The following is a 24,350-nucleotide window of genomic DNA, read 5'->3' on the forward strand; positions in this document are numbered from 1 at the left end:
GATGCAGGACACAAGATAATCTACGGTAGATACTGACCTTCGTAATTGGGTCACTAATGGGGAGAGGATCCAAATGAGGATGCTCATGGTAGAAAGACAGACAGAAAATGCGAAATATAAACATTTTATTGCCCAGTAGCAATACATGGCAAAGACACATGTACATACAGCGAAAGGATAGGACCATCATTGACGAAAGAGCTCTGCTATATAAGTTAATACAATAATTTTGTGTCCCACAGCTCCACTAGTTTTCCAAGCAGACAAGGAGCTCCTCTTCCTTTTAACTCAGTCCCCTAATATTAGAATAAAATAAGTTAACCTTACTTTTCTGTGTACACCTAAGTATTTTGTAGTACTCTTATATCATTTTAAATTGATCCGCAACAGGGTGCGTGTATGCTGACCCTATCCTAAGATTTGGTATTCCATCTGGAAGGTGGTGCGTGGGTCTGCTTCTGAAAACTGAAGGGTAGGACGAATGTAGGAAGCTAGGAGGAGCAGCTCTCGGTAATGCTATTAAGGTAAAAGTGGTTCTACTATATCACAACAATATTAACTTGAAATACATAATAACGTGAATACTTTGCACTGAGGAACATGTAGATGTGAAGCTGGATGTATCAAAGCTCACAAAAGTTACACAGGCAAAACCTGTGGTGACTCGCCCATTATGAAAGTGAAACAATGTTGGTCAGTTGTCTGCTCGGAATCAAATGGGCTGAATCTGGAGCGGCGTAGTGTCGGGCTAGAGGGCGCTGCACTCAGTGTCGATCGTTCACTCTCATAGTGCCAACCTATGAGAGCACTCCTATGTTGTAGCATCATAGCCACTGATACCACATTCCTCCCCCCTGAAATGGCGCACTGTCGTTGAGTAGGGCTTCCGACGACAGGTGGAGGGACCCAGGGGCGGCGCAACTGAGGGGGCGGACAGCAGATCTGTTGGGATGTGCTATTCACCCAGGTCCCCGAATTGCTCGCGAGGGGGCGACCTCCCCAGGAAGCGCACCGTCACTGGGTATGCTCGGATAAAGAGACAGGGAGCAACGGCCTCCATGGGCAACAGCGGCGGTGGCGGCATGACGGCAGCCTCAGTGTCCATCAGTTCCGGCACCGCGGAGGAACACGGCGGCGGCGGCGGCGAAGGCGGTGGCCGGAGGTGGGGCCATGGCGGCGGCGAGAGGCGCTCGCCTGGTGCAGGAGACCGGACCGACAGTGGCGGCGGCGGCAGGAGCGTCTGCTGCTTAGGCGCGAGCGGCGGAGGCGTCATCAGTGGAGTCGTGGTCTGAGGCGGTGGAAGCCACGAAGCCTCCAATTCTGCTGGAAAACAACCAGCGGCAGAAAACCGAGGACGGTACAAACGGATCTGGTTCTGGTTTCGCTTGACAGTGGCGGAGGGATCAGAAATTAAAAACAAAGCACAGCCAAGCTGGCAAAGCATGCACCCCTGCTCCCAGTGCTGCCTGCCAGAGAAAACGCGATAGAACACCAAATCATGCGGCGCGAAGCCAGAACGAGGCGAAGCAGCGGGAGCGCACAGTGGCGGGGGCAATAGCTGCAGGAGCGACCGATGGGCGCGGCCATGTAGCAGTTCCTCTGGGGAACCGGTGCCTGACGGCTGGGAGCGATATGAAGCAAGGAAAGTCCATAGTGCGCACTTACGAGAGTGTGTGGCGCGCAACTTGCTCATCTGCGACTGAAATGTACACACAAAACGATCCGCCTCACCATTCGACTGGGGGTGGAACGGGTCTGAGGTCAGATGGCGAATGCCATTAGCAGCACAGAACGCTTCAAACTTGGAGGACACAAATTGGTGGCCATTGTCGGAGACAATAACTTCAGGAAGGCCCTCAGTGCAGAAACTAAATGTCAAAGCCCGAACAGTAGTGGCAGATGTAGTAGAAGACATAGGCACAACAAAAGGGTAGTTGCTGTACGCACCAATAGCTATCAACCAGGGGGTGTCCCAGAAAGGACCCACAAAATCAATATGAACGCGCTGCCAAGGCGCAGTAGGAGTCGGCTACGCAAGGAAATGCTTGCAGGGAGCAGATCGATGCTCTGCACAAGAGCGACAAGTAGCAAGCAAATTCTTAATTTGTTTATCAATGCCGACCCAAGTGCAGTGACGACGCGCTAATTGCTTACCCCAGTGTCCAGTGTGCAGCAATCGGAGGATTTCCGACTGCAACGAACGAGGTACAACCACACGAGACTGATCATTGTCAGTTCATAACAAGATAACACCGTGGTCTACAGACAAGTTGTGACGTTGCGCAAAGTAAGGGCGCACAAGTGGATCATGAATCTGCTTAGCAGATGGAGGCCATTGAGTACCAATATACTGCAAAACAATCTGCAAAGAAGCATCGGCGGCTGTCGCGGAAGCAATGCGACGAAAAGCCATCGAAAAACCATCAGCTAATTCCTTATCTTGCGAATCAATAAAGATGCATGACAATTTGGAAGAATCAAACACTTCGTCAGGACTGATTGGTAGACGAGACAAAGCATCAGCATTGCCAAGTTGGGCCGTAGGCCGAAACAAAATTTCGTAATTGTAGTTAGACAGAAACAAAGACCAACGTTGCAACTTTTGTGCAGTATGGGCCGGAACTGGCTTTGATGGGTGAACCAACGACGTCAAAGGCTTATGGTCGGTGACCAAATAGAACTTTCGACCGTACAAAAAATTATGAAACTTTGTCACTCCATACACAATAGCTAAAGCTTCTTTCTCGATTTGAGAACAGTTTCGCTGGGCAGAATTGAGCAAAAGGGATCGGGCGCTCGACAGAATTAATGCGGTGTTAGAGAACCACTCCGATGCCATGAGAAGATGCATCGACAGCCAAAACAACTGGTTTGGAGGGATCAAAAGGAATCAAACAGCGATCACTCAACAAAGCAGATTTGAGCTTGTGGAAAGCAGCGTCACATTCCGAAGACCAAACAAAAGGAACGTTCTTAAGCCGAAGGCGATGCAAACGCGCTGCAATCTGCGCTGCATTTGGTTTAAACCGAACATAATATGTAATTTTGCCCAACACAGACTGAAGTTCTTTCAAGTTCCTGGGTGCTGGCAAGTATCTAATCGCACGGAGATGTGACGATGAGGGGTGGATACCCTGTCCATTAATCATATGTCCTAAATACTGAATCTCAGTTTGAAAAAATTTGCAGTTTTCTCTGTTACACTTTAGTCCTGCCTGCAAAAGTACAGTAAATAAGGCGCACAAATTCTGCAAATGTTCGTCAGGTGTGCGACCTGATACAACAATATCGTCCAGATAATTGGAACAACCAGGGACAGTAGTACACAACTGCTGCAAGTAAGATTGAAAAATAACAGGAGCCGAAGCGCAAACGAACGGAAGGCGGCAAAACTTGAACAAGCCAAGATGGGTATTGATCACAAAATAGCGCTGCGACTGTTCGTCGAGCGGAATTTGAAAGTGTGCGTCCTGCAACTCAATTGTGGAAAAGAACTTTCCCGTAACAAGCTTATCAAAAATGTCTTCAGGACGCGGTAAGGGAAACGTAGCTACCACTGTCTGGGGATTTACGGTAGACTTAAAGTCAGCACAAATACGGAGACGACTGTTTGGTTTTTTCACACACACTACAGGCGAAGCCCATGGCAAAGCAAAAACAGGTTCAATGGCACCACTGTCTTGCAAATGCTTAAGTTCAGAGCTACGGCGTTGCGCAGTGCGTGCGGTACCGGGCGTGCGCGCCGGAAAACAGGCATGGCATTGTCTTCAACTACAACGTGCGCTGCTAAGTCTCCGGCAAAACAAAAGCCATCAGAAAATAGTTCATCAAAATCATCGCATAGTGCGGCAACACTGTCTGCGTGGACACCAGCGTTGATGCATTGTACTAAAAGGCCAAAAAGTTCAAATGCGTCCATGCCAAAAATGTTTGGAGCATCACTAGAGCGGAGCACATGAAAAGACACATATTTTCGTCGTTGCACTATATGTGGCTTGCAAACTACACACGCCGAGCACTGAGATTTCCTGCCCAGTAAATGCAGTCAGTGTGGATTGTGAACGATAAAGTAGGGGCGAACCAAGCAACTCATATGTTGATCTGTTCAGTAAAGAAACTGACGCACTAGTGTCAAGCTACATGCGAACAGAACATCCAAAAATGTTCAAAGTCACAAAACGTTTTTTCGCATCGCGCTGGATGCGAGAGTAAGTGTCTGGCAAAACTTGTTGATTCACACGAGCTGTAGAAGCACGTGAAGCAGAAGGCTTTGAATAAATGGCATTAACAACCATAGGCTGATGAGAATCATAATCAAGGCTGTTCCCGTTGTGGTGACGCCGACGCGATTCATGCGAACGAGAGACAAGTTGTTAATTGGAGTTTCTCTTACTACACACAGCTTGCACATGTACTCTCTTATTACAAAAATAACACTGTGCTGACAGGATGGGCAACTGCCCTGTGGGTGGGCACGAAAGCAGTTCGGACATGATTTCGGTTTCTCAGTGGGTGCCTGGTTGGAAACTTGTTTACTTGCGTGCAAGCGGAGCGGTGTGGCATGCTGTGCCGGGGCCGGGCGGGAGGGCACGTTTTGTGCCGCACTAACAGTACACACACCCCGAGTCACGTCGAATGCGGAAGTAGCAATATGTATCTTGTCTGTCTAGCAAGTCCACTACTTCCAGCAAGGATGGGTTTTTAAATTTTAGGATTTGCTCACGGATGCGGTGATCCACCACACTCTGCACAAGAGCGTCTCTAATCATTATACACTACTGGCCATTAAAATTGCTACACCACGAAGATGACGTGCAACAGACGAGAAATTTAACCGACAGGAAGATGCTGTGATATGCAAATGATTAGCTTTTCAGAGCATTCACACAAGGTTGGCGCCGGTGGTGACACCTACAACGCGCTGACATGAGGAACGTTTCCAACCGATTTCTCATACATAAACAGCAGTTGACCGGCGTTGCCTGGTGAAACGCTGTTGTGATGCCTCTTGTAAGGAGGAAAAATGCGTACCATCACGTTTCCGACTTTGATAAAGGTCGGATTGTAGCCTATCGCGATTGTGGTTTATCGTATCGCGACATTGTTGCTCGCGTTGGTCGAGATCCAATGACTGTTAGCAGAATATGGAATCGGTGGGTTCAGGAGGGTAATGCGGATCGCCGTGCTGGATCCAAAGGGCCTCGTATCACTAGCAGTCGAGATGACAGGCATCTTATCCGCATGGCTCTAACGGATCGTGCAGCCACGTCTCGATCCCTGAGTCAACAGATGAGGACGTTTGCAAGACAACAATCAGCACGAACAGTTCGACGACGTTTGCAGTAGCATGGACTATCAGCTCGGAGACTGCAGCTGCGGTTACCCTTGACGCTGCATCACAGACAGGAGCACCTGCGATGGTGTACTCGTACTCAACGACGAACCTGGGTGCACGAATGGCAAAACGTCATTTTTTCGAATGAATCCAGGTTCTGTTTACAGCATCACGATGACCGCATCCGTGTTTGGCGACATCGCAGTCAATGCACATTGGAAACGTGTATTCGTCATCGCAATAATGGCGTATCACCCAGCGTGATGGTATGGGGTGCCATTCGTTACATGTCTCGGTCACCTCTTGACGGCACTTTGAACAGTGGACGTTACATTTCAAATGTGTTACGACCCGTGGCTCTACCCTTCGTTCGATCCCTGCGAAACCCTACATTTCAGTAGAATAATGCACCACCGCATGCTGCAGGTCCTGTACGGGCCTTTCTGGATACACAAAATGTTCAACTGCTGCCCTAGCCAGCACATTCTCCAGATCTCTCACCAACTGAAAACGTCTGGTCAATGGTGGCCGAGCAATTAGCTCGTCACAATACGCCAGGCGCTATTCTTGATGAACTGTGGTATCGTGTTGAAGCTACATGGGCAGCTGCACCTGTACATGCCATGCGAGCTCTGTTTGACTCAATGCCCAGGCGTATCAAGGCCGTTATTACGGCCAGAGGTAGTTGTTCTGGTTACTGATTTCTCAGGATCTATGCACCCAATTTGCCTGAAAATGTAATCACATGTCAGTTCTAGTATAATATATTTGTCTAATGAATACGCATTTATCATCTGTATTTCTTCTTGGTGTAGCAATTTTAATGGTCAGTAGTGTATCCGCATATGAGCGTCCACAGGATCAATTAAAGTCACAGTCAGACGTTAGTCCCTGAAGGTCCGCTAACCACGATTTATTTGACTGAGTAGGACCACGCCAGAGACGAAAGACTTTGTAGCTTGCAGCTACCACATATACACTGTCGCATAAGTGAGAGTTCAAAGCATCAATCACTTCGTCGTAAGTTTTAGTTTCTGGGCGAGTGGTGGGAAACAATTTTACGAGCACGTGGTCATACACAACACCTGCATTGCCAATGAAAAAGGCAAGCCGCTCTGTACCTGTTATGTTGTATGCTCCGAAGTGTGCCTCGAGCTGAGCAATGTATTCTGGCCAGCATTCAACGTCTGGATTGAAGGCACGAAATGGCAGCGCTGGAGGCGTCGTCGGCGTCGGTACAGGCGGTGGTGTCGGAGGCGTCATAGCAGCTGCAGCCTGTAGTGTGATCAGTCCATTTACGGCAGCAAGCAGTTGCGTCATTTGCTGAGCCTGAAAAAGTACAAGATCGGACAGGGAAGCCTGTTCCTGTGACGAAGCCATGGTTGATACAAATAAAATCTTAGAGCGAAGGGTGGAAGCACTCGCACATGCAATCACACTGGGCTAGCACGAAAAGAAAGCAGTACCGAGTAAAAAAGCAGGTAAGAGGAGAGGAAAAAAAAAATTTAGTCCCTGCTCGTCACCACTCTTTTGAATATCCCGCCTGGAAGGCGGCACGTGGGTTTGCTCCTGAAAACTGGAGGGTAGGCCGAATGTAGGAAGCTAGGAGAAGCAGGTGAGGTAGAACTCACGGTACAGCTATTAAGATAAAAGTGGTTCTACTATATCACAACAATCTTAACTTGAAATACATAATAAAGTGTAAACCGTGGTATTTAATTTCAAAATCCTTTCTTAAAGAATTTACTTTATTTACTAGCGATTCATCAAGAACATTAACACACTATGTGAGCGAGGAAGTAGTTGCCAAGGAGTAACTGATGGAAACAAATTAAATTTCAACCAATGGAAATTTTATTCATAAAATCCTTTTCAAAAACAGATTTAAAATTTAAAAGCAGAAAAGCACCCTCGAAATATCAAGTTACAATTTAACAAATGTGAATTTTATTCGTAAAAGCTTTTTCAAAACAGATTTAAAATTGTAAGTAGAAAAGCACCCTCGAAATATCAAGTTACAATTATTCAGAGGCATAATAAAAAAAAATATTGTTACAGTAGGAGCCTTCGGGCTGAGAAGCTTCTGCTCCCTTTCAACATGGCCATAATCACGAACGCTCACAACAACCTCTGAAAAACTGCACTGGTGCAAATCTGCAACACACAAGATTACTTTAAACTAAAAATTTTAACAACTCACACAAACACATTAACTACGCACCCCGTAAGAGGGATGGAAATGGTACAAACACTCATACTAAAATATTATTTGCCACCAAAAGTACAATTTGTTTTTAAAAGGGCTCTTATGGTGGAAGGGTGGCAACTTTATAAAAATGACTATTTAAATAAAACCCATGAAATTCAGACTTACATAAAGAGTACAACATGTTCTACATTACACATATAGCGCCTCGCAAGATTACACTGAATCCAACAAACATGACAGAGGCAGCTATTAAGGTACGGCAGACCGACAGACAGACAGACAGACACCAACTGCCTAACAAATGCTGACGAGAAACAGAAGAGCAAGCTGGGGACGAGAGACTGACCAAGAAAACAAATAAAATTTAACAAGTAAATGAACAGCATATTTCCAGTCACTTAACTTCTAATAACTGCGATTTCTGGACCTGGCGCAGCACCCTCAAAACACTCTCCAGAACTGTCCGCTGTCAGCCGCTTCAACGGACGCAGGAAGGCGCGCCGACCTCCCCTCTCACAGCGTCGCAACTCGTACTGGCCAGACTGATGTCGTAGGTTGGCTCCTGTCGCTCTCGTGCCAGCCGCAAAGCCACTATGCCTCGCTATACGGTGCACCCACTGGACTCACGTGGCCACCTCACATGCGCAGACCCTCCAGGCGGACAAGTCATCTGGTGTATCAGTGCGCGACCGAACAACCGATCGATCCAACCGCCAATGACTGTTGCCCGAGTAACTCGAGCAGACTGACGGCCTAATGCGCAGACTCAGATGCAGGAACTCAGCCCTGACCGGGCGACCACTATCTGAGTTCTGTTACTGGCGGAGTGGCAAAACTCTCATTTTCTGGCTTTAAAGTTGATCCAAAGGACAGACATACTAGCACTCCGACGACAGACAGACACTAACTGCAGCAGAAATGTAAACGAGAGACAGGCCAGCAACTGGTGACACGAGACTGACCTAGCCTCACTCCGACTGACCCCCTTAACGTACGGCAGACCGACAGACAGACAGACACTGACTGCCCGACACTGAGCTGACTGACCAACTGACTAGACTCAGACTGACAGACTGCCCTGGCTGACAGACTACCTCCGACTAACTGACCACCTTCTATGATCTCATCGCACCCCTTAAATGCATGTGAACAGGCAACCTTTCCCCTTTCCCACCAGAGTGAGACACCAAAGCTGCGATTTCCACAGCGGAGCCACCGCCATAAATGGAGGGGGACTGGTTTACACTACGCGCTGCAGCGTGCTCTTCAAAAATGGTTCAAATGGCTCTGAGCACTATGGGACTCAACATCTTAGGTCATAAGTCCCCTAGAACTTAGAACTACTTAAACCTAACTAACCTAAGGACATCACACACACCCATGCCCGAGGCAGGATTCGAACCTGCGACCGTAGCAGTCCCGCGGTTCCGGACTGCAGCGCCAGAACCGCTAGACCACTGCGCTCTTCAAAACAGCAAATTTTTACTACGGCTCAATGTGAATACCTAACTTTGCACTGAGGAGCACAAAGCCGCGAAGCTGGATGTATCAAAGCTCACAAAAGTTACACAGGCAAAATCTGTAGTGGCTCGCCCACTATGAAAATGAAACAATGTTGGTCAGTCGCCTGCTCGGAATCAAATGGGCTGAATGTGGAGCGGTGCTCGTAGAGCTGCACAGCGTTGGGCTAGAGGGTGCTGTGGTCGGTGTTGATCGTTCGCTCTCCTAGTGCCAACCTATGAGGACTCACCTACATTGTGACATCATAGCTGTCGATACCACATAAGAAAGGCTCTGTACCCCTCTGAGACAAGTAATAACAGGGATCTTGTTTTGCTTGAAGCAGCCCCTCATATGTTTTCTGCAGAAGCAAAGCCAGCCTGCCTGTCTCGCTCTCTCGTATTCAGGTGTAGACCATGTCTGGTAGAGCCTCATCTCCCACCTGTCATAATACACGAAATGTATTCACAACTGTGAATATGGATAACCATCAGCGGTGTAATGGACTGACAACAATGAAAATCTGTACTGGGCTGGGACTGGAAGCAGGATTTTCCACTTATCGCGAGTGGTCGCCTTATTATAAGGTTATCCGAGCATGACTCAATGAAAATCTTTGCCGGACCTGGACTCGAACCCGGATTTCCCCTTAATGCGAGAGGTCACCTCACCATTAGGCTATTCGAGCATGACTCTTCATGTATTTCATAACTGCTGTAGTCGCCACAGTGCCTGTTCGTTTGGACATGCATGCATGTTTAAAGGAACATTGCATGGTAATTCGGAATAGCGCAGGAGCTGCAATGTTGTCTCATAATACTGTCACCTAACTTGTATCAGGACAACATACAGTGCTACTCCACGAAGTATTAACTGCTTGCTAAGTTTGTTATCAACTGGAAACGAACACTAGTGATCAGAGGTCTCGATTGTTGCTAGTTCATAGCTAGGGAATCCAAACACCAAGGAAAAGTCAAACAAGGAGAGTATACGTTAAAAATAACAACACTTGCAAAGTTTTTGCAAAATCATGGGCTTCTCAAGATAGGCAGATCCAGAGCGTTATGTGGTCTAAATCAACAACACCTGCAGAAGGAATCGGAACAAACATTGAGAAAATATTTGTTTTTCTGCGGTATGTCAGCCTAATCTTGAGAAATATCGAAATATTTCTGTGGAAATAAAATATGCAATTTACTATAGTTCTGCCGACGAAGAGAAATGCTTAAACATTGGCTGTGAGTTCAAAAAGTTAGATACATCACACCTATCCCATTAATATTGTCACAGAAGTACACTGTTAATTTGTACGTAATTGAGGAGTGAGTAGCACTGCGCAGTAAAAAAAAAAAAAAATAAAGAGGAAATAACGTGACCATAAAATTCATCAAAGACACTCTCTGTAGCAGTTTGACGTAAGCGCAACAAGCATTGTCTTTGAGTATGTGAGAGAAATCTGACATTTGTCGTGCTAATAAACGTACATGTAACACGAAGAAAGTGGAAATCTTCAGTTTTGTGCTTCTGTATTTATAACAAACAGATTTTTAACTTGCTCCTATTATGGAGGTAAGTCATAAAGAGTTTCCGTAGTTTTGTGAAGTTTGCGTAATCAACAGGTGTCAGGGCGGCGACAATACAAGAAATGGCAGAGCTTTTAGGGAAGCTCCGCAGCGCTTGGAAGACGTGGAGGAAACAGCGTAAAGGAAGGCAAGAACGAGTATCTGATCCTCAGAAACTTATCGGCGTTACTGAACAATCGGACAAAGAACACATACATGCGGCAAGTATTGAAGATACAGATGCATGTGCCAACAAGGATAATAGTTCCGCGAACGTGAAGTCTACAGTTGACTCTCCTAATTCAGGGAAGGTATGCAGTCATGAAGAGAACAAGAATGTGAACGAAACTCCGATTGAAGTGATCTGTGAGTATGCAAATGACGCAGATATTGACATTTACCGTGCTGAAGGCCTGACGGATAATGAATTGCGAACTATAATTTGTAGCTTAGCTGAAAAAATTTGCAGGGAGTTTCCGTCGTATTACGACTTTTGCATTATAGCAGACGAAGAGGACTATGATTCAGCGGACGAATTGAAGCATTACTTGTGCCGCACTTTCGACTTAACAGGATGTATGGTTCATGATGGCTTTTATCGTGCGGGTGCTGACATATTTTCCTGTTTTGAATTTATGATGTCGAGGAGCAGCAAAGTGCTGTTTTACTTAACAGACAATTTTAATGCAAGCCAGTTCTATCGTCGCATCCAGAGTGGAGCCGTTTTTCAGTCATTGATGTCCAGCGTTCAAGCCCACCGAGAAAAATGTGTACCAATATTCCCAAATGGTATTCCTAACTACATTCCACTACCCCTCTCAGGTATAGCAGGTCTGCATCCTAAATCGAAAGTAGCGTTGCGACAAAGTATAAATACAACATATACCTTACCTCTCAGAGAAAAAAGAAAATGTTTAGATAGACTGAATGATGATGAACGAAGGTTAGCATTCCGTGAACAGCTGCGACTTAGTGTGAGTGATTTCATTCAAAAGAAAGAATTACAGAACTCAACATCAGAAACGCACCAAATTGAGAATGCCCATTCAGCAATTGATGTACACACCAGTACGAGCATTTTGCCAGAAGTTTCCTCAAACGTGAATTCTGGGAATGAACAGCCCACAGGTGACACCATAGCAGATACCCTCGCTTCCTTGCCGATGGATGATGAAGCGCGGACATGTATAATGCAAGTAGTATCACAGTCCAGTCCACTACCTGCAACAAATGTGAGCATCACAAGTTCCTCAGGAGTGCATGTGGGAAATAAAGTTACTGTGAATTTGACCATAAATCCACCTGTGTCATACTCTGGGGGTACCACAGGTGATGCCATAATGAATGACAGTGATTCAGACAGTTTTTCTGAAAGTGAATGAGTCTGATATAGTGTTTCTGAAGAAGAGATTATCCATTTATGTTTACATGCTAAACAGTGCATCTCCTGGTTTTCAAGATGTGTGTTTATGATAACAACAGCAAACATAAGAGAACAATGATAGACAAAGCAATACCATATGCCAAAACAAGTTGGTAATAAGACATGTGAATATTCATAATTCATTCTAGTGGATTGGCTTATTTATAAGTGTCAAGATTCATTAATTGAGTAATGTAGTACATTATTCCCTTATCTCCACAAAAAGTTTTTGTGAATGAGGCTCTTATGTTTTGTGATTTTTTGATGAGATACTGTAAAATGGTGTGGGGTAGAGATATTTGCCAGAACAAAATGTTTTGGCACTAAAAAACATTTTGGTATGTGGCTGTGATGTACATTTATCGTAAATTTGCAGCAGTAACTGAAATGCATCAGCAGTGAATAGATCTTGCCAATTTCTAAAGCCAGTGGATGTTTTGTATCATTTGAATTTGTAAACTTGTTTTGTGTAAGTCATTTGGTGTTTTGTATAAGGTTTCATACAAGCTTTTTTCGCACTTCCACATTCACTCTGAAGTTGCATTGTGTTGCAAGAGTGAGTAGTTGAAGGAAATGATTGCTTTAAGTAGAAAGACTCTTATATTAGTGCCTAGCAATTGTTTAAAATGATATTACACCAATAACACCATTGTTAGCATACTCCTCTCAACCTCCCACATTGCTTGTTGATTGGAAATGCTTCTTCTTGCTCATTCTGATGATTGCTATTTGGCTCCATAAAAAGTATTATTTTGTACTTAGATGCATTATTACCTTGTACAGATTGATCATGAATTCAGAGTTTCTTATTAACTTTTGCCTCACTTAGATTTATTTTTTTAAATTTTTTTATTATTATTATTATTACTATTTTTTTCATGATGTTTTCTTGATGTACTGCGTTTTTCTAGGAAAGAGTGAATTTTCTTGGTAATTGGTGTAGCGTTTTTAATTATATTAATTTGTTGGATCCTCCTTTCATTCTGGATGGTTAAGGCAGGGAACATAATGACCTTTTTCTGTAATGTGTTGCTCATTAGTTTCCACTTCTGTATAAATGATTTAAACTTCAAAATAAGTTTATCAGTCTTTTTATAAAGTAACAAAAATAGTTTTTGCCCAGGTGACATGTCTCAAGTTTAAAGTTGTATTGAACACATGTGCAGATATTTGCGTACGCCGTTGCACTTAATAATAATTGTATGAGTGGATTATTTTTGAGGATGAAGACACTGAAGCAGAGTCTGGTCCATTATAGCAACTGTTGTCATGTGTTATAATTTGGTCACACCTTAGTTTCTTACAAATCATTCTTAGAGCATTTTGAGCAATTACTGAAGGTAACTTGTTCTCTTGAATCTGTTGAATATTAGTCAATATTTGCCTCCAGTGACTTGATAATCCAAGAGAGCTAAACATTAAGGAAAGAGGAGTCTGATATAACCATACTAGAGTGTAATATAAATGTACTGTTTTGGTTTTTGTCTTCAGGTCATGTTCAGATACCTACATGCTTTTACCAGTTAACAAAGTATTGAATTATAGTGAAAATTCATTGTGACATGGATTCTACATTTCAAGGAATGTTTAAAATAAAGTGGTTAGTAGATTTTCTAATGCTTCACATATACGTTAAAGTAGTAGGTTTTTTTTTATTATTATTTATTTTCCTCTTATTTCATATTTCACATAGTCCTCTCTTCATGTGCTTATAAATGCAGCAGGATCATCACAAAGTTACCTACGACCACCATTTAGTTGATATGTTGCCAGTGGTGCACCCCTTCTGACTAAATGCCAGTTAATTATGTTTGTTGTAAAACTGTATTGAGATTGTGTCTCTGATGATGTTTCAAGTTATCAGACTACATGGGGTATCCTAATCGTTTTCTTTGTTTCGAATCCAGTGTAGGGACTCTTCAGAATACTATCACAAAAAATTATCGTAAGTGTATTTGAGTCAAACATTGCTGCCAGTGTTTACTTTCCCTTTGTTCATACATTTTTAATGTGAGTACCACAGACGAAATTAAAATATAAAATACTTTGCTTCTTTTGTATAAGGGGCTGTTGCTTTGTCTAGTTTTCATTGTAACAGTTTTATGTCATGTTTATGTGAAAATAGAAATTTGTACAGTACCACCACATTTGTAGTATAAACTGTGTAATTTTGTTCTATAATTTTTTGTATGAACAGCTTGTTTTGTGTAATAAAATTCTTGTGTACATAAATATTTCTAAAAGTTCTGTTTTATATCCATGTTCATAACATTTAGTGCTTCTTTGAACATTGTTGCTCTTTAATAAATACTGGGTTGAATCACTTTTTGGTAACAATTTGAGACAGAAAAATATCCAGCGAAGACACAACATTTCTACACGCTCGTAATATCAGGTTATAACGTGGTAAAGTTGAGCCATACTATAGTGTTGTGCATTCTGTGTTAGTAATATCCTCCCGGTGTTGCAGTACCTTAGTAAGACTCATATTGATTTTCTATTGCAGGTGGCTATGTCTAATTAGAGAGGGAAAGTAACAAGACAATGCTCAGAGGATACATTGTACTGAATACTCCACAAAAAGCAGGAAATAATAAAGAAATTAAGAAATTTTTCTTTGGTCTGAAGAGGAAAGGGAAGAAGAAGTACCTCTCTGAGTATGTTCCCGATGTGAATGTTCCAGTAGAGCCACCTGACAGTCCCACTCCAGATGTTCCTGAACTAAAAGCCCCTGAACTTTTAACATGGCCACATGAAAAACTGGAGATGTTTCTGAAGGAAATTTTACTTGAGAAAAGTAAATCATTGAATTCAGTGCCAGTGGACCTGCTTCCTCGATATATAAATGAAGCGATCAATGAAACCCATCCATTTTCCATTCCTGAACAGTATGACTATTGTGTAGTTTGTGTACATGATGATTATGATGAAGCTGCCTCTCTTAAGAAGGAGTTGTATGATAAACATAAGCTGGTGGGTCATGTGATATGGGACTCTGCTGGGTTAGGAATGGATCAATTTTTTGCTTTTGAGGACTGCAAACTGAGAAGTACAAAAATCTTATTTTATGTAAGTGAGAAGTTTATATCAGATGAGTTTTGTTGTCATTTAGTAAGGGATACAGTTCTTTGTCCAAAAAGCATTGGTGAAATGAAAGCCGTTCCTGTTCTCAAGACGAATAATGTTAAGATGCCAGAATCATTGGAACTAGTGGACAGACTTACACTAGATAATATAAAACAGTTTGATTTTAGGTTGCCGTGCATCTTCACCACCCTAGTTAGGCAAGAGAAGATGAAACGCACATACGCGCAGCAAATGGAAATTGATACCATTAGACAACGTTATGCGATAGACTTCATTGAAGACAGATTGAAAGCTTGTGAGTAGTGATGACAGATTTACAATCATGTGGATGTGATTTTCAATTATTCCAGTGAGTTCTGCATTTACAGTATATTAATTTCTTGTGTTCTTTTGATACATTGTATAAGAAAAATGTGTTAAAACATAAGCCTGATGGTATTTTGTAGTAAAATAAAATGTACAGCATGAAATAGTTAAATTTTCTTCAATTTTGAAAATATTCTTCCCACCTCATAAACATGTAGAAAAACTTTTATGGTACACTGTCACTTTTATTGGTATGTAAGCTGCTTTCTGTGTAAATTATGTCTAAATAGTAAGTCATGTCAATGGTGATACAACATGTTATTGGATGCTGTAGCAAAAATTTAGTGGAAAGACAGGTGAATAGCAAAAAGAAGAGGGTAAGAAGGAATGATAGGTAGTAATGGTAACTAACTCCTTGGTTAGCAACAAAAATACACAAAACTAAAGAAGGATGATCTGTACTTTCAAGAGAGAGAGAGGGGGGGGGGGGGGGATCAAGTATGTTATATGAATGCTTGGTGTCTGTTCTTTCAGATGTGCAGAAGAACACATACCACACATTCCAATGACTGATTCACCACAGTGGGTAATGCATCCATCCTTCAATGTGGATGCACATTCATGTTAGACCTCAAGTAGGAATCTAAAATTAGTGACTGTGGAGAGTACAGACGGGGAATGCAGATAGATGGCACTAGGTGTGAGTGTGGGTCGCCAGGGAGGTGTGCTGAGATAGCCCACACAATTGCGATACACACTGTGTCCGAGTGGTTCAGTGGTTAACACTTCTGCCTCGTAAGCAAGAAATCCCGGTCTGGCACACATTTTCACTTGTCGCTGCTGATTCTGCATAAGTCCCAATGCAGCTGACATCAATAATTCCTTTCCTATCTTCCCCCTCCACCTTCATTTTACGTAAAATTAAGTATTCTGTTGAAGATAATTTTTGTGGTTTCGCATCATTCTTCTCATTTTTATCTGTCATTCTCATTTTGTCATAATTACTTTTAAGAACATTTGACAATACTAGAAATGCCAGAATCACTGTTTAAAGTTAAACAATGGAAAATCCAGTGGCCAGAGACTGATCGTGTGTGTGGATTCTGCTTCTTTTTTTGTGTGTGTGTGTGTGTGTGTGTGTGTGTGTGTGTGTGTGTGTGTGTGTGTGTCTTCGTCTTCTACTTTAGAAGATCTTTTGGCTGAAAGCTCAGATGTATAGCAGATATTGTGGTCTCTCTGTCGTGCTGGCCTGCTGAACGTCTCTTCTACATGATGAGTAGCAAACTATTTTCATAACATCGATTCACGGTTTGAAATATTTTTGTTAAATAAATAACAGTTTTCACTTCTCACGAAAATGCCATTTGTTCAAAGATTTACTACCTTTTCTCATATTTTATTAGCTTGTAGATAGACATTTATGCCTCTTGTGTGTGTGTGTGTGTGTGTGTGTGTGTGTGTGTGTGTGTGTGTGTGTGTGTGGATATCGACATTACACTCTGTTGTATGGCAGGAATGGAATTCTTTTTAATGAAATAATTTGTCTTAAGATACATATAAGCATTTGTACTCAATCATTTAACAATGGAAAATCTGAGAATGGAATGTTGATATGTATATTAGGATAGATTGCTATTCACTACACTGAGGAAACAACAGACAGGCACTTTTAATAATAGATCTTTACATTAGTTGTCAGGCAGAATATATAGACAGAAGGACACACACACACACACACACACACACACACACACACACACACACACAGTCCTACACTTTCTCTATGTTGTGAGGAGCAGTTTATCCTAATATTCATTACTGCTGTTGATATTGTCTCTAGGGATTCTGCATCTCAATCAGTTTACCAAAATTTTCGCAAGTCTCAGTTTGTGACAAAGATACTGAATGCTTACATGGTTGGATTCTGAATATATAGCAAACATTGGTATTTTGGGTACAAAATTCATGAATAAAATTGTTGTGTTAACTGTTTGTCAAAATTTTATATTCATATTCACACTGCAGATACTTTGTAATATTATCCACAAAACTTGTCACCTTGAGAACTGCATTTGAGTAATTTATCTAGTTTTCAAATGTTTCCTGTTGTTTGCTTTTCAATATTTCCCTGAGAGCTGGGTAATATTCTCCTTAATTCATCAAAAAATTAGTCATTCAACCTGTTTTTTATTTCATGGTGAATAAAGTTACATCAGCATATGCATCTTTAACATATTGTACTGTGAACAATGGGGAATTAGGAATGATTAGCCAACTGGAATAAACCTTGCTTAGTCAGGTTATTTTTGCAAACCATAGAAAAGGAGAGGACAATAAACTGAATATAAAGTATTTCTGTGCATTGTAGCAATGAAGTTAAGGTACATTTAATATGAGACCCACCTCCTCCCTCTCCTCCCATTATGAGCCGAGAGATGAGCTAGAAGCTGCAACATAATGACTGAGAAAACGCCACTTCTGTTTTACAGAAAATTGCATCACTCTGTGTGATTTGTGCTTTGATGCTAATCACACTTGTCATTCTCCAGCTATGCAGAAATATTTCATATATGTGGTGTCTAATCTTTTATACATGTCTGAAAGAACAGGCACCACATATATAATTAAGGTGAGGATGACCAATCGATTACTTCAGTGCAGATGCACACCATGCTCGAATTCCTATGGGAGTCAGCAAAATGCGATGATTAATGAGGATAATGGGCAAGGGATATGGCATCAGTAGTTTGTGGATAAGTTGCGAATTTTGATCTGTAGGAGGTGTGCCGGGGTAGTCTGTGCAGTTGCGATAACCACTGTATCTGGATGGCACAACGGTCATTGCATCTGCTTAATAAGCAGGAGATCCAGGCTCGAATCCCAGTCCAGTGCAAATTTTCAATTTTCCCCATTGATTTAAATCAATTGCCACTAGCAGCTAATGTCATTAATTCCTTTGTATTGTAGAAATATTTAACATCACATATGCAAGAGCCATGCGGTCTAAGGCATCTTGTCAGGTCTGGGCAGCTCCCGCCTGTCGGAGGTTCGAGTTCTGCCTCGGGCATGGGCATGTGTATTGTCCTTAGCATAAGTTAGTTTAAGTTAGATTAAGTAGTGGGTAAGCTTAGGGACCTCACTGCATATGTAAGATCACTAAAGTCGCAAAATTTAGTGCGATTGGATGTAAGTAGCAGCTTAGAGTAAAACATGCTCCTGAATAGTAAATATTTGGTATTAACAGCTGCTGTGGGGTCAGTGAACTGCAGAGGAGGATTGTGAAATACTTAAAACAGCAGAGGAGTATTGAAATTGAGGCTGTTTGACAACTATTAATAATGTAAATGTCATTTGGCACCGTTGGTGGGAATACTCTAGGTAGAGGGAAGGTTGATCCACCTGTCAGAAAGTGTGTTCTTCCTCCACGCACGTTGGTCCCTTTCCTTGTAGATATGAGAGAGCTGTCAGATGTGCATGTGTTGAATGTAGGTGAGTGTAATGGAAGTGTGTATAGTATAGTATTATGTTTATGGTGTAGGAAGGTGGCAGAAGGGAGAGGGTGAAACACATTGCAGGCACATAACCTACTCCACCACCCAGGTGCAGTAATGAACTTGTCTACATGCAGGTTGGTATAAAAAATTAAAAATACATTACCCACATAAGTTTCTGATGTCACAGATATATGATGGTCTTTCCATGTTTACATTTGAATGAAAAAAAATAACTTGTATAATAAATGCTAGCCAGCAAGATACGGTGCTTTTTAACAATGAAATTGTACACCGTGTAATGTCAGTACAGGTTGCACACTTTATCTTGGTCCCTCTGTGAGTGGTGCAAGTCAACTGACTTTGTGCCACTCTAGAATGTTTATGCTTGTGCTACGTAACAGTATTGTGTGCTGTAGCAATAAGTATCTGTTAGGAGTGTAGTGTTGATCTGTGTGTGGTGTTGTGCATAGTGATTGCTAATAATGTTTACAAAATGACCAAAGAGGCTATACTTGGTCCTTTTAGCAACTTACCATTGCCTTTTGTGTCACTTCTCTGACACTTTAATCCATTATGTGTTCATTTCTTTTATAAGCCACAGGCTGGCTGCTGTGGAATGAGGTGGTAAGCCTTGTCTCAGCAGTCAGTGTGCTACGAGGCCATCACAAGCTTCTTCCTCCACCATGCTCCACTCAGCAGCCAGGTAAAAGTGTGCAATCTGTAAGTTAGCTTGCATAATATGGGCTGCGAAAGAGAGAATGTTCCAAAAATTATAGAAGTCATGTTATTTGAAGAATGTTGCATGCATCATTTTACAGGCACTGCCATAATTTGCAGTATTATTGTTTTGTGAGTAGTATAAGCTCACCAGACAATAAAGTCACACTCTTTAAAAGAGCGAACTGATTGCTTTGGAGTGCTGTAGACAGAGTAGGACTGGTACCAGGCAGTTCTTTCATAATGTCCCTCTTGATCATGTAGCTGTTCCATTTATATACAGCTATCAGCCAATGACACTTATTTTTGTCACATTAGTGGCTCTTTTTTACAGATCTGATAATTGCAGTAACCTGAAACTAGTCATTGTGAATTTTATAGCATATGTGATCAAGACTAACATCATGAATAAAGTGCCAAACAAGATTGCAGAGTTATTTACAGACTTTAGGTCTGGAATTTGTGTCAGTCAGTCATGTTACTCTCGACCATTGTCATAAGTTGTGGCAGGGATGTGGAGATGTGACATAAAGGAGCTATCATGCTTGAATGTGCCGATGACAACACTGTGAATGACAGTGCCCTATTTGTTGGCATATCAAGACACTGTCCAGTGTGTGTGCCAAAAATGATGCACCACTCACTGCCATACAACAGCATAACAACAGAAATCATAAAAATACCTAACCAACAAGGACCTGAGACAAGTGATAGGAATTGCTACTGACTGTGGACACAGTTCCATCTTGGATCATTCTTAGAGTGTGAAGGGAATGCAATACATTGGACATTTGAAGTTGGGTACCTTGCAAAGAGTCGTTGTTCACAGTAGCACATAAAACTTTGTCTTCAGTGGGCCAAACAACAGAAAAGCTGGAAATTAGGTGACTGGAAGCACATAGTGTGGTCCACCACATCATGGTTTTGCCTCTTTCCAAATGATGCACGTTGTCAAGTGCACAGGCAGCTCAATGAGGCATTTAACCTGCATTGTGTGGAGGGTATAATTTGGGCCAGAGGCAGTTCTGTGATGTTTTGCAGGTGTTTTTATACCAGTCCCACTCAGTTAGGTTACAAGGATGTTTATTTCAGTGTTCACAGAGACCGAGTGCTGCCCTTTGCTTCACACACACACACAGTGTGCTAGTTCAACCTTATCCCGACTTGACTGACATGTTAAGTCACCCATTCTTAGTCCCATAGTTGGAACAGTCAGTGAAAGGTAGCAATCAACATCCCCATAATTTGGTACCTTACAGTACTTGGGAGACACTCTTCCTTGCCTAACTGAGGCCATTACCAAGGCTACATGCAGTGTTACATGGTTTATTAAATTAAAAAAAATTTAAAGTAAAAAAAAAATTCAAAACCCATACTGCAGTTTTTCTATTGCAATTAAAGTACGATAACTAGATTTGGTTGCTATCTGCAACCATCTTCAAATCTGTAAACAGATGGACAAAAAGTAGCCTAAGAAAATTTGTACAATCAAGTAGGATATAAAAACTCTGTATAAAAGTTGACCAAAAACTTAACTTCATGCCATTGTTGTCTTAATAATTTTAAATTTCACTTAGATGTAGAGATAATATTTTTAAGATTTCTGGTCTAAAATCCTTTTGGGAGGTTTGCAATCTGACCTGCACACCGTGATGTTAATAATACGTGCTGTGATTGTCATGGTATTTATAATGCCTCACATTGCATGACTATAGCTAATGGTGCTTTCCAGTGTACATTCACCTCTTTTTTTACATTTTGAATGGTACGTTACCTTTTAAGTTGACTACACTGCTAAATGGATTTGTCAAATGTTCACTTTTAGTGTTATAATTGGCTCCATATTATATTTTTGTTCAGCGTTTGTACCCTAAATCATTGTACAAATTTTCTTAGGCTACTTTTCCTCCATTTTTTTTAGAGATCTGAAGATGATTACAGATAGTGACTAAAACTAGTTATCATACTTTAACTGTAATAGGAAAATTGCTGTCTAGGCATTAAAAGTTTTTTGCCTTAAAAAAAATTTTACTTAATAAATGACATCAAGACGGCAGCCTCCTTCCTGATATCAGACTTTGCTATTGTTACCTGGTATTAGCGGGCTGTCTCATGAGGGTTACTAATCTGCTTTACACTTGCTGTTTTTATTGTATAGAGTGTGCCCATGATAATATTCTTTCTGTCCTTACTTCTCTTCCATAATGCACATCTTGAGTCAGTAATTACATGGGTTGTAAGCAGCCTGAACACCCCTCACTTTTGTTACCATCCGAAGTTTTTCCTCTGCTCTCATCACAAAGAACCACCCAGCCATTCCAAAAGCTAGTCTTATTTATGTGTTATGTGTGTACAACATGCAGATGGCATTTTCTGCTGCCTGAATTAACAGCTGTGACGCTTGAAAGTTACTCCAGGACCATCTTTCATCATATGTATTTGTTATCAGTGAATTACATTGTTACATTGTTTGAAATTAACTGTGTTTTATATTATGTGGACTTGAACTAAAGGCACCAGTAAGCTCATCGTTTCCTACAAACATAGGTAAGTAATAGAGGAGAGCAACATGGATGTGAAGTTACGTCTACAAAAATCATTCTGGTATAAGGACATTCATGTTACATGATGGATTAGTGAGCTTGGTTGCCTTAACCGGTAAGAGAGTGATAACAGAGAGAGAGAGAGAGAGAGACGAGAGGAGGAGGGGCAGGCAGGCAGCCAGCCATCAGTCTGAAATTCATTGGGTGCATCTCTGCATGCTAGTCTTCTCATAACTACTCCATCGTAAATTCATTTGAACCTGCTGACTGCAATTAAACCTTGTTCTCCCTCAACAGTTATTAGACCACACTTTCCCTCCATTACCAAATTAAATATTGTTGACATGTTGGATAAATCTATCCCTTGTTTCAGCCGCTTTGTGCCATGAAGCTTTTCTTCCCCAATTCACTTCCAAATGTCTTCATTAGTTACTCGATTACCCAAAAAATCTTCAGCATTCTTCTGTTAAACTACACTGAAAACTAAATCTTCTATTCTCATCTTGACTGCTCTGTGTACATATTGATTGCATTCCTCTTCCACGGAGAGAGTTTGTGGATAGGGGGCACTTGGCGTGAGTTTGGGTCAGCCTTGAAGCACACCAAAATAGTCTGCACAGATGCGATAAAATATGTCCTGGATGGTGCAGTGTTTAATGGATCTGTATAGTAAACAGGAGATCCCAGGTTTGGCTCCTGGTCCAGCACACTTTCCATTCGTCACTGCTGATTCTGCGTAATGTCCTGATACAGCTAACATCAGTAAACCCATTCCTCCCCCCCCCCCCCCCCCCCCTCCACCTTTGATTTATGTTTAAAACTTCCATATAAAGCTTGCACCCCAATCAAATACTTCCAAAATAGACTTCCTAACAGTTAAATCTATATTCAATGCTCATTTACTTGTTTTTTAGGAAAGCATTTTATGTTACAGCCAGCTTGTATTTTATATCCTCTTTTTATCATTCATCATTAGTTACTTTACTGCCCAAACAGAAAAACTTATCTACTACTGTCGGCATCTTATTTCCTCATCCAATTCCACCACCGTCACCCTTGTTTCTATTTTCATCAATGTTCATCTTATAACCTCTGTTCAAGACACCATCAATTTCTTTTCAAATTATTTTCCAGTTCCTTTGCCATTTCTGGCAAATTAAAATGTCATTAACAAGCTGTAAATGCCAACACCAAGTGTCATATAGTATTTATTTCTTCTCACTAAACTTTAATTTTCCCAATTGACTGAGGACTCATCTCTATCATTATTCCCCCCCTTCTCCCCGCCCTACTCTCCAGCTAACAATCAACTCAAAATGTGGATCATCTTTTTCATAATATGAAATTTACTGTAACTTAAAAGGACAAATTTTCTGTTTCCTTTCATGAATTTTTCAGTTATATACTACAAATACTGCTGCATGGAAAGATCTGTGGTTGGGCATACAAACCTTTAGTGGATTGTTTTGCAAGCAGAACAAATCACATTCTAATCAAAATCTCAAATATTGGCATCATCTGGTAACTTTTGAGAATGTTCAGTTTATGCATTAATGATTTTGCTTTACTTCTCTCTGATGCTCACACAGATACTTGTTGAAATGCTGTAGGGAGCTGATTTTTAGTAGTAGGATACTGAGATATTATTTTACTAACAAATTTATTAAAAAATGAATCACTATATTGCCGCAACAAAGAGATAAAATTCTCAGATTCTCAGCAGCTACCTACAGAATTTAATTTACTAGTGACTTTACTATTTTGAAGCAAGGCAACTGGTGGTAGACTTAACAAAACATCTAATATAACATTTAAGAAAATAATTTTAAGAAAAATTTTATTACATCTTGACATTAAATCCAAGCCTAAACACAGATGTTTAATAAGATAAACAATGTGGCATTTTACAGTAAATTCCCAGGCCTATAACATTTGGCATCCACTAGCAAGTAACACATATTGCACATAATAAGGAAAAGTAAGCAATCCATAAAATACAATTAGTTGGTCATGCAGACAAGGTACCTATGTAGGCCCAAGATAATGTCTTCCTCATGATTGGCAACACTCAGTCTGGTTGGCCAGGTGAATTTTTAGGCTCTCGCTTTAGTACTGTTAACAGAGAGAACAGATACTTTTTGATTGACCGTTTCTTTTACTAAACATTCTTTTAG

The 24,350-nt window shown here is 41.4% G+C and overlaps 3 protein-coding genes across 6 annotated transcripts; 2 read left to right on the plus strand and 1 right to left on the minus strand.

Annotated features, from left to right (window-relative positions):
* Positions 1 to 736: 736 nt before the first annotated feature.
* On the minus strand, positions 737 to 19,577 carry LOC126095724 (uncharacterized). Of its 3 annotated transcripts, XM_049910479.1 has the most exons (3): positions 19,450 to 19,577; positions 6,457 to 6,664; positions 737 to 1,323 (listed from the first exon to the last, which is right to left on the minus strand). In XM_049910479.1, exons 1-3 carry the CDS (start codon positions 19,450 to 19,452, stop codon positions 956 to 958), a joined length of 579 nt encoding a protein of 192 aa, XP_049766436.1. In that variant the 5' UTR covers positions 19,453 to 19,577; the 3' UTR covers positions 737 to 955. The 3 variants fall into 3 exon arrangements, with proteins under 3 accessions (XP_049766436.1, XP_049766435.1, XP_049766434.1); XM_049910478.1 differs by lacking the exon at positions 19,450 to 19,577 and having other exon boundaries at positions 737 to 1,320; positions 6,457 to 7,037; XM_049910477.1 differs by lacking the exon at positions 19,450 to 19,577 and having other exon boundaries at positions 6,457 to 7,037.
* Positions 10,459 to 15,579, plus strand: LOC126095723 (uncharacterized). Of its 2 annotated transcripts, XM_049910476.1 has the most exons (3): positions 10,459 to 10,613; positions 13,521 to 13,629; positions 14,536 to 15,579. In XM_049910476.1, exon 3 carries the CDS (start codon positions 14,574 to 14,576, stop codon positions 15,417 to 15,419), a length of 846 nt encoding a protein of 281 aa, XP_049766433.1. In that variant the 5' UTR covers positions 10,459 to 10,613; positions 13,521 to 13,629; positions 14,536 to 14,573; the 3' UTR covers positions 15,420 to 15,579. The 2 variants fall into 2 exon arrangements, with proteins under 2 accessions (XP_049766433.1, XP_049766432.1); XM_049910475.1 differs by lacking the exon at positions 13,521 to 13,629.
* On the plus strand, positions 10,620 to 12,304 carry LOC126095720 (uncharacterized). Its single transcript, XM_049910473.1, has one exon. It carries the CDS (start codon positions 10,690 to 10,692, stop codon positions 11,986 to 11,988), a length of 1,299 nt encoding a protein of 432 aa, XP_049766430.1. The 5' UTR covers positions 10,620 to 10,689; the 3' UTR covers positions 11,989 to 12,304.
* Positions 19,578 to 24,350: the final 4,773 nt, after the last annotated feature.

The sequence above is a fragment of the Schistocerca cancellata genome, chromosome 8, assembly GCF_023864275.1.
Source record: "Schistocerca cancellata isolate TAMUIC-IGC-003103 chromosome 8, iqSchCanc2.1, whole genome shotgun sequence".
Classification (NCBI taxonomy): domain Eukaryota; kingdom Metazoa; phylum Arthropoda; class Insecta; order Orthoptera; family Acrididae; genus Schistocerca; species Schistocerca cancellata.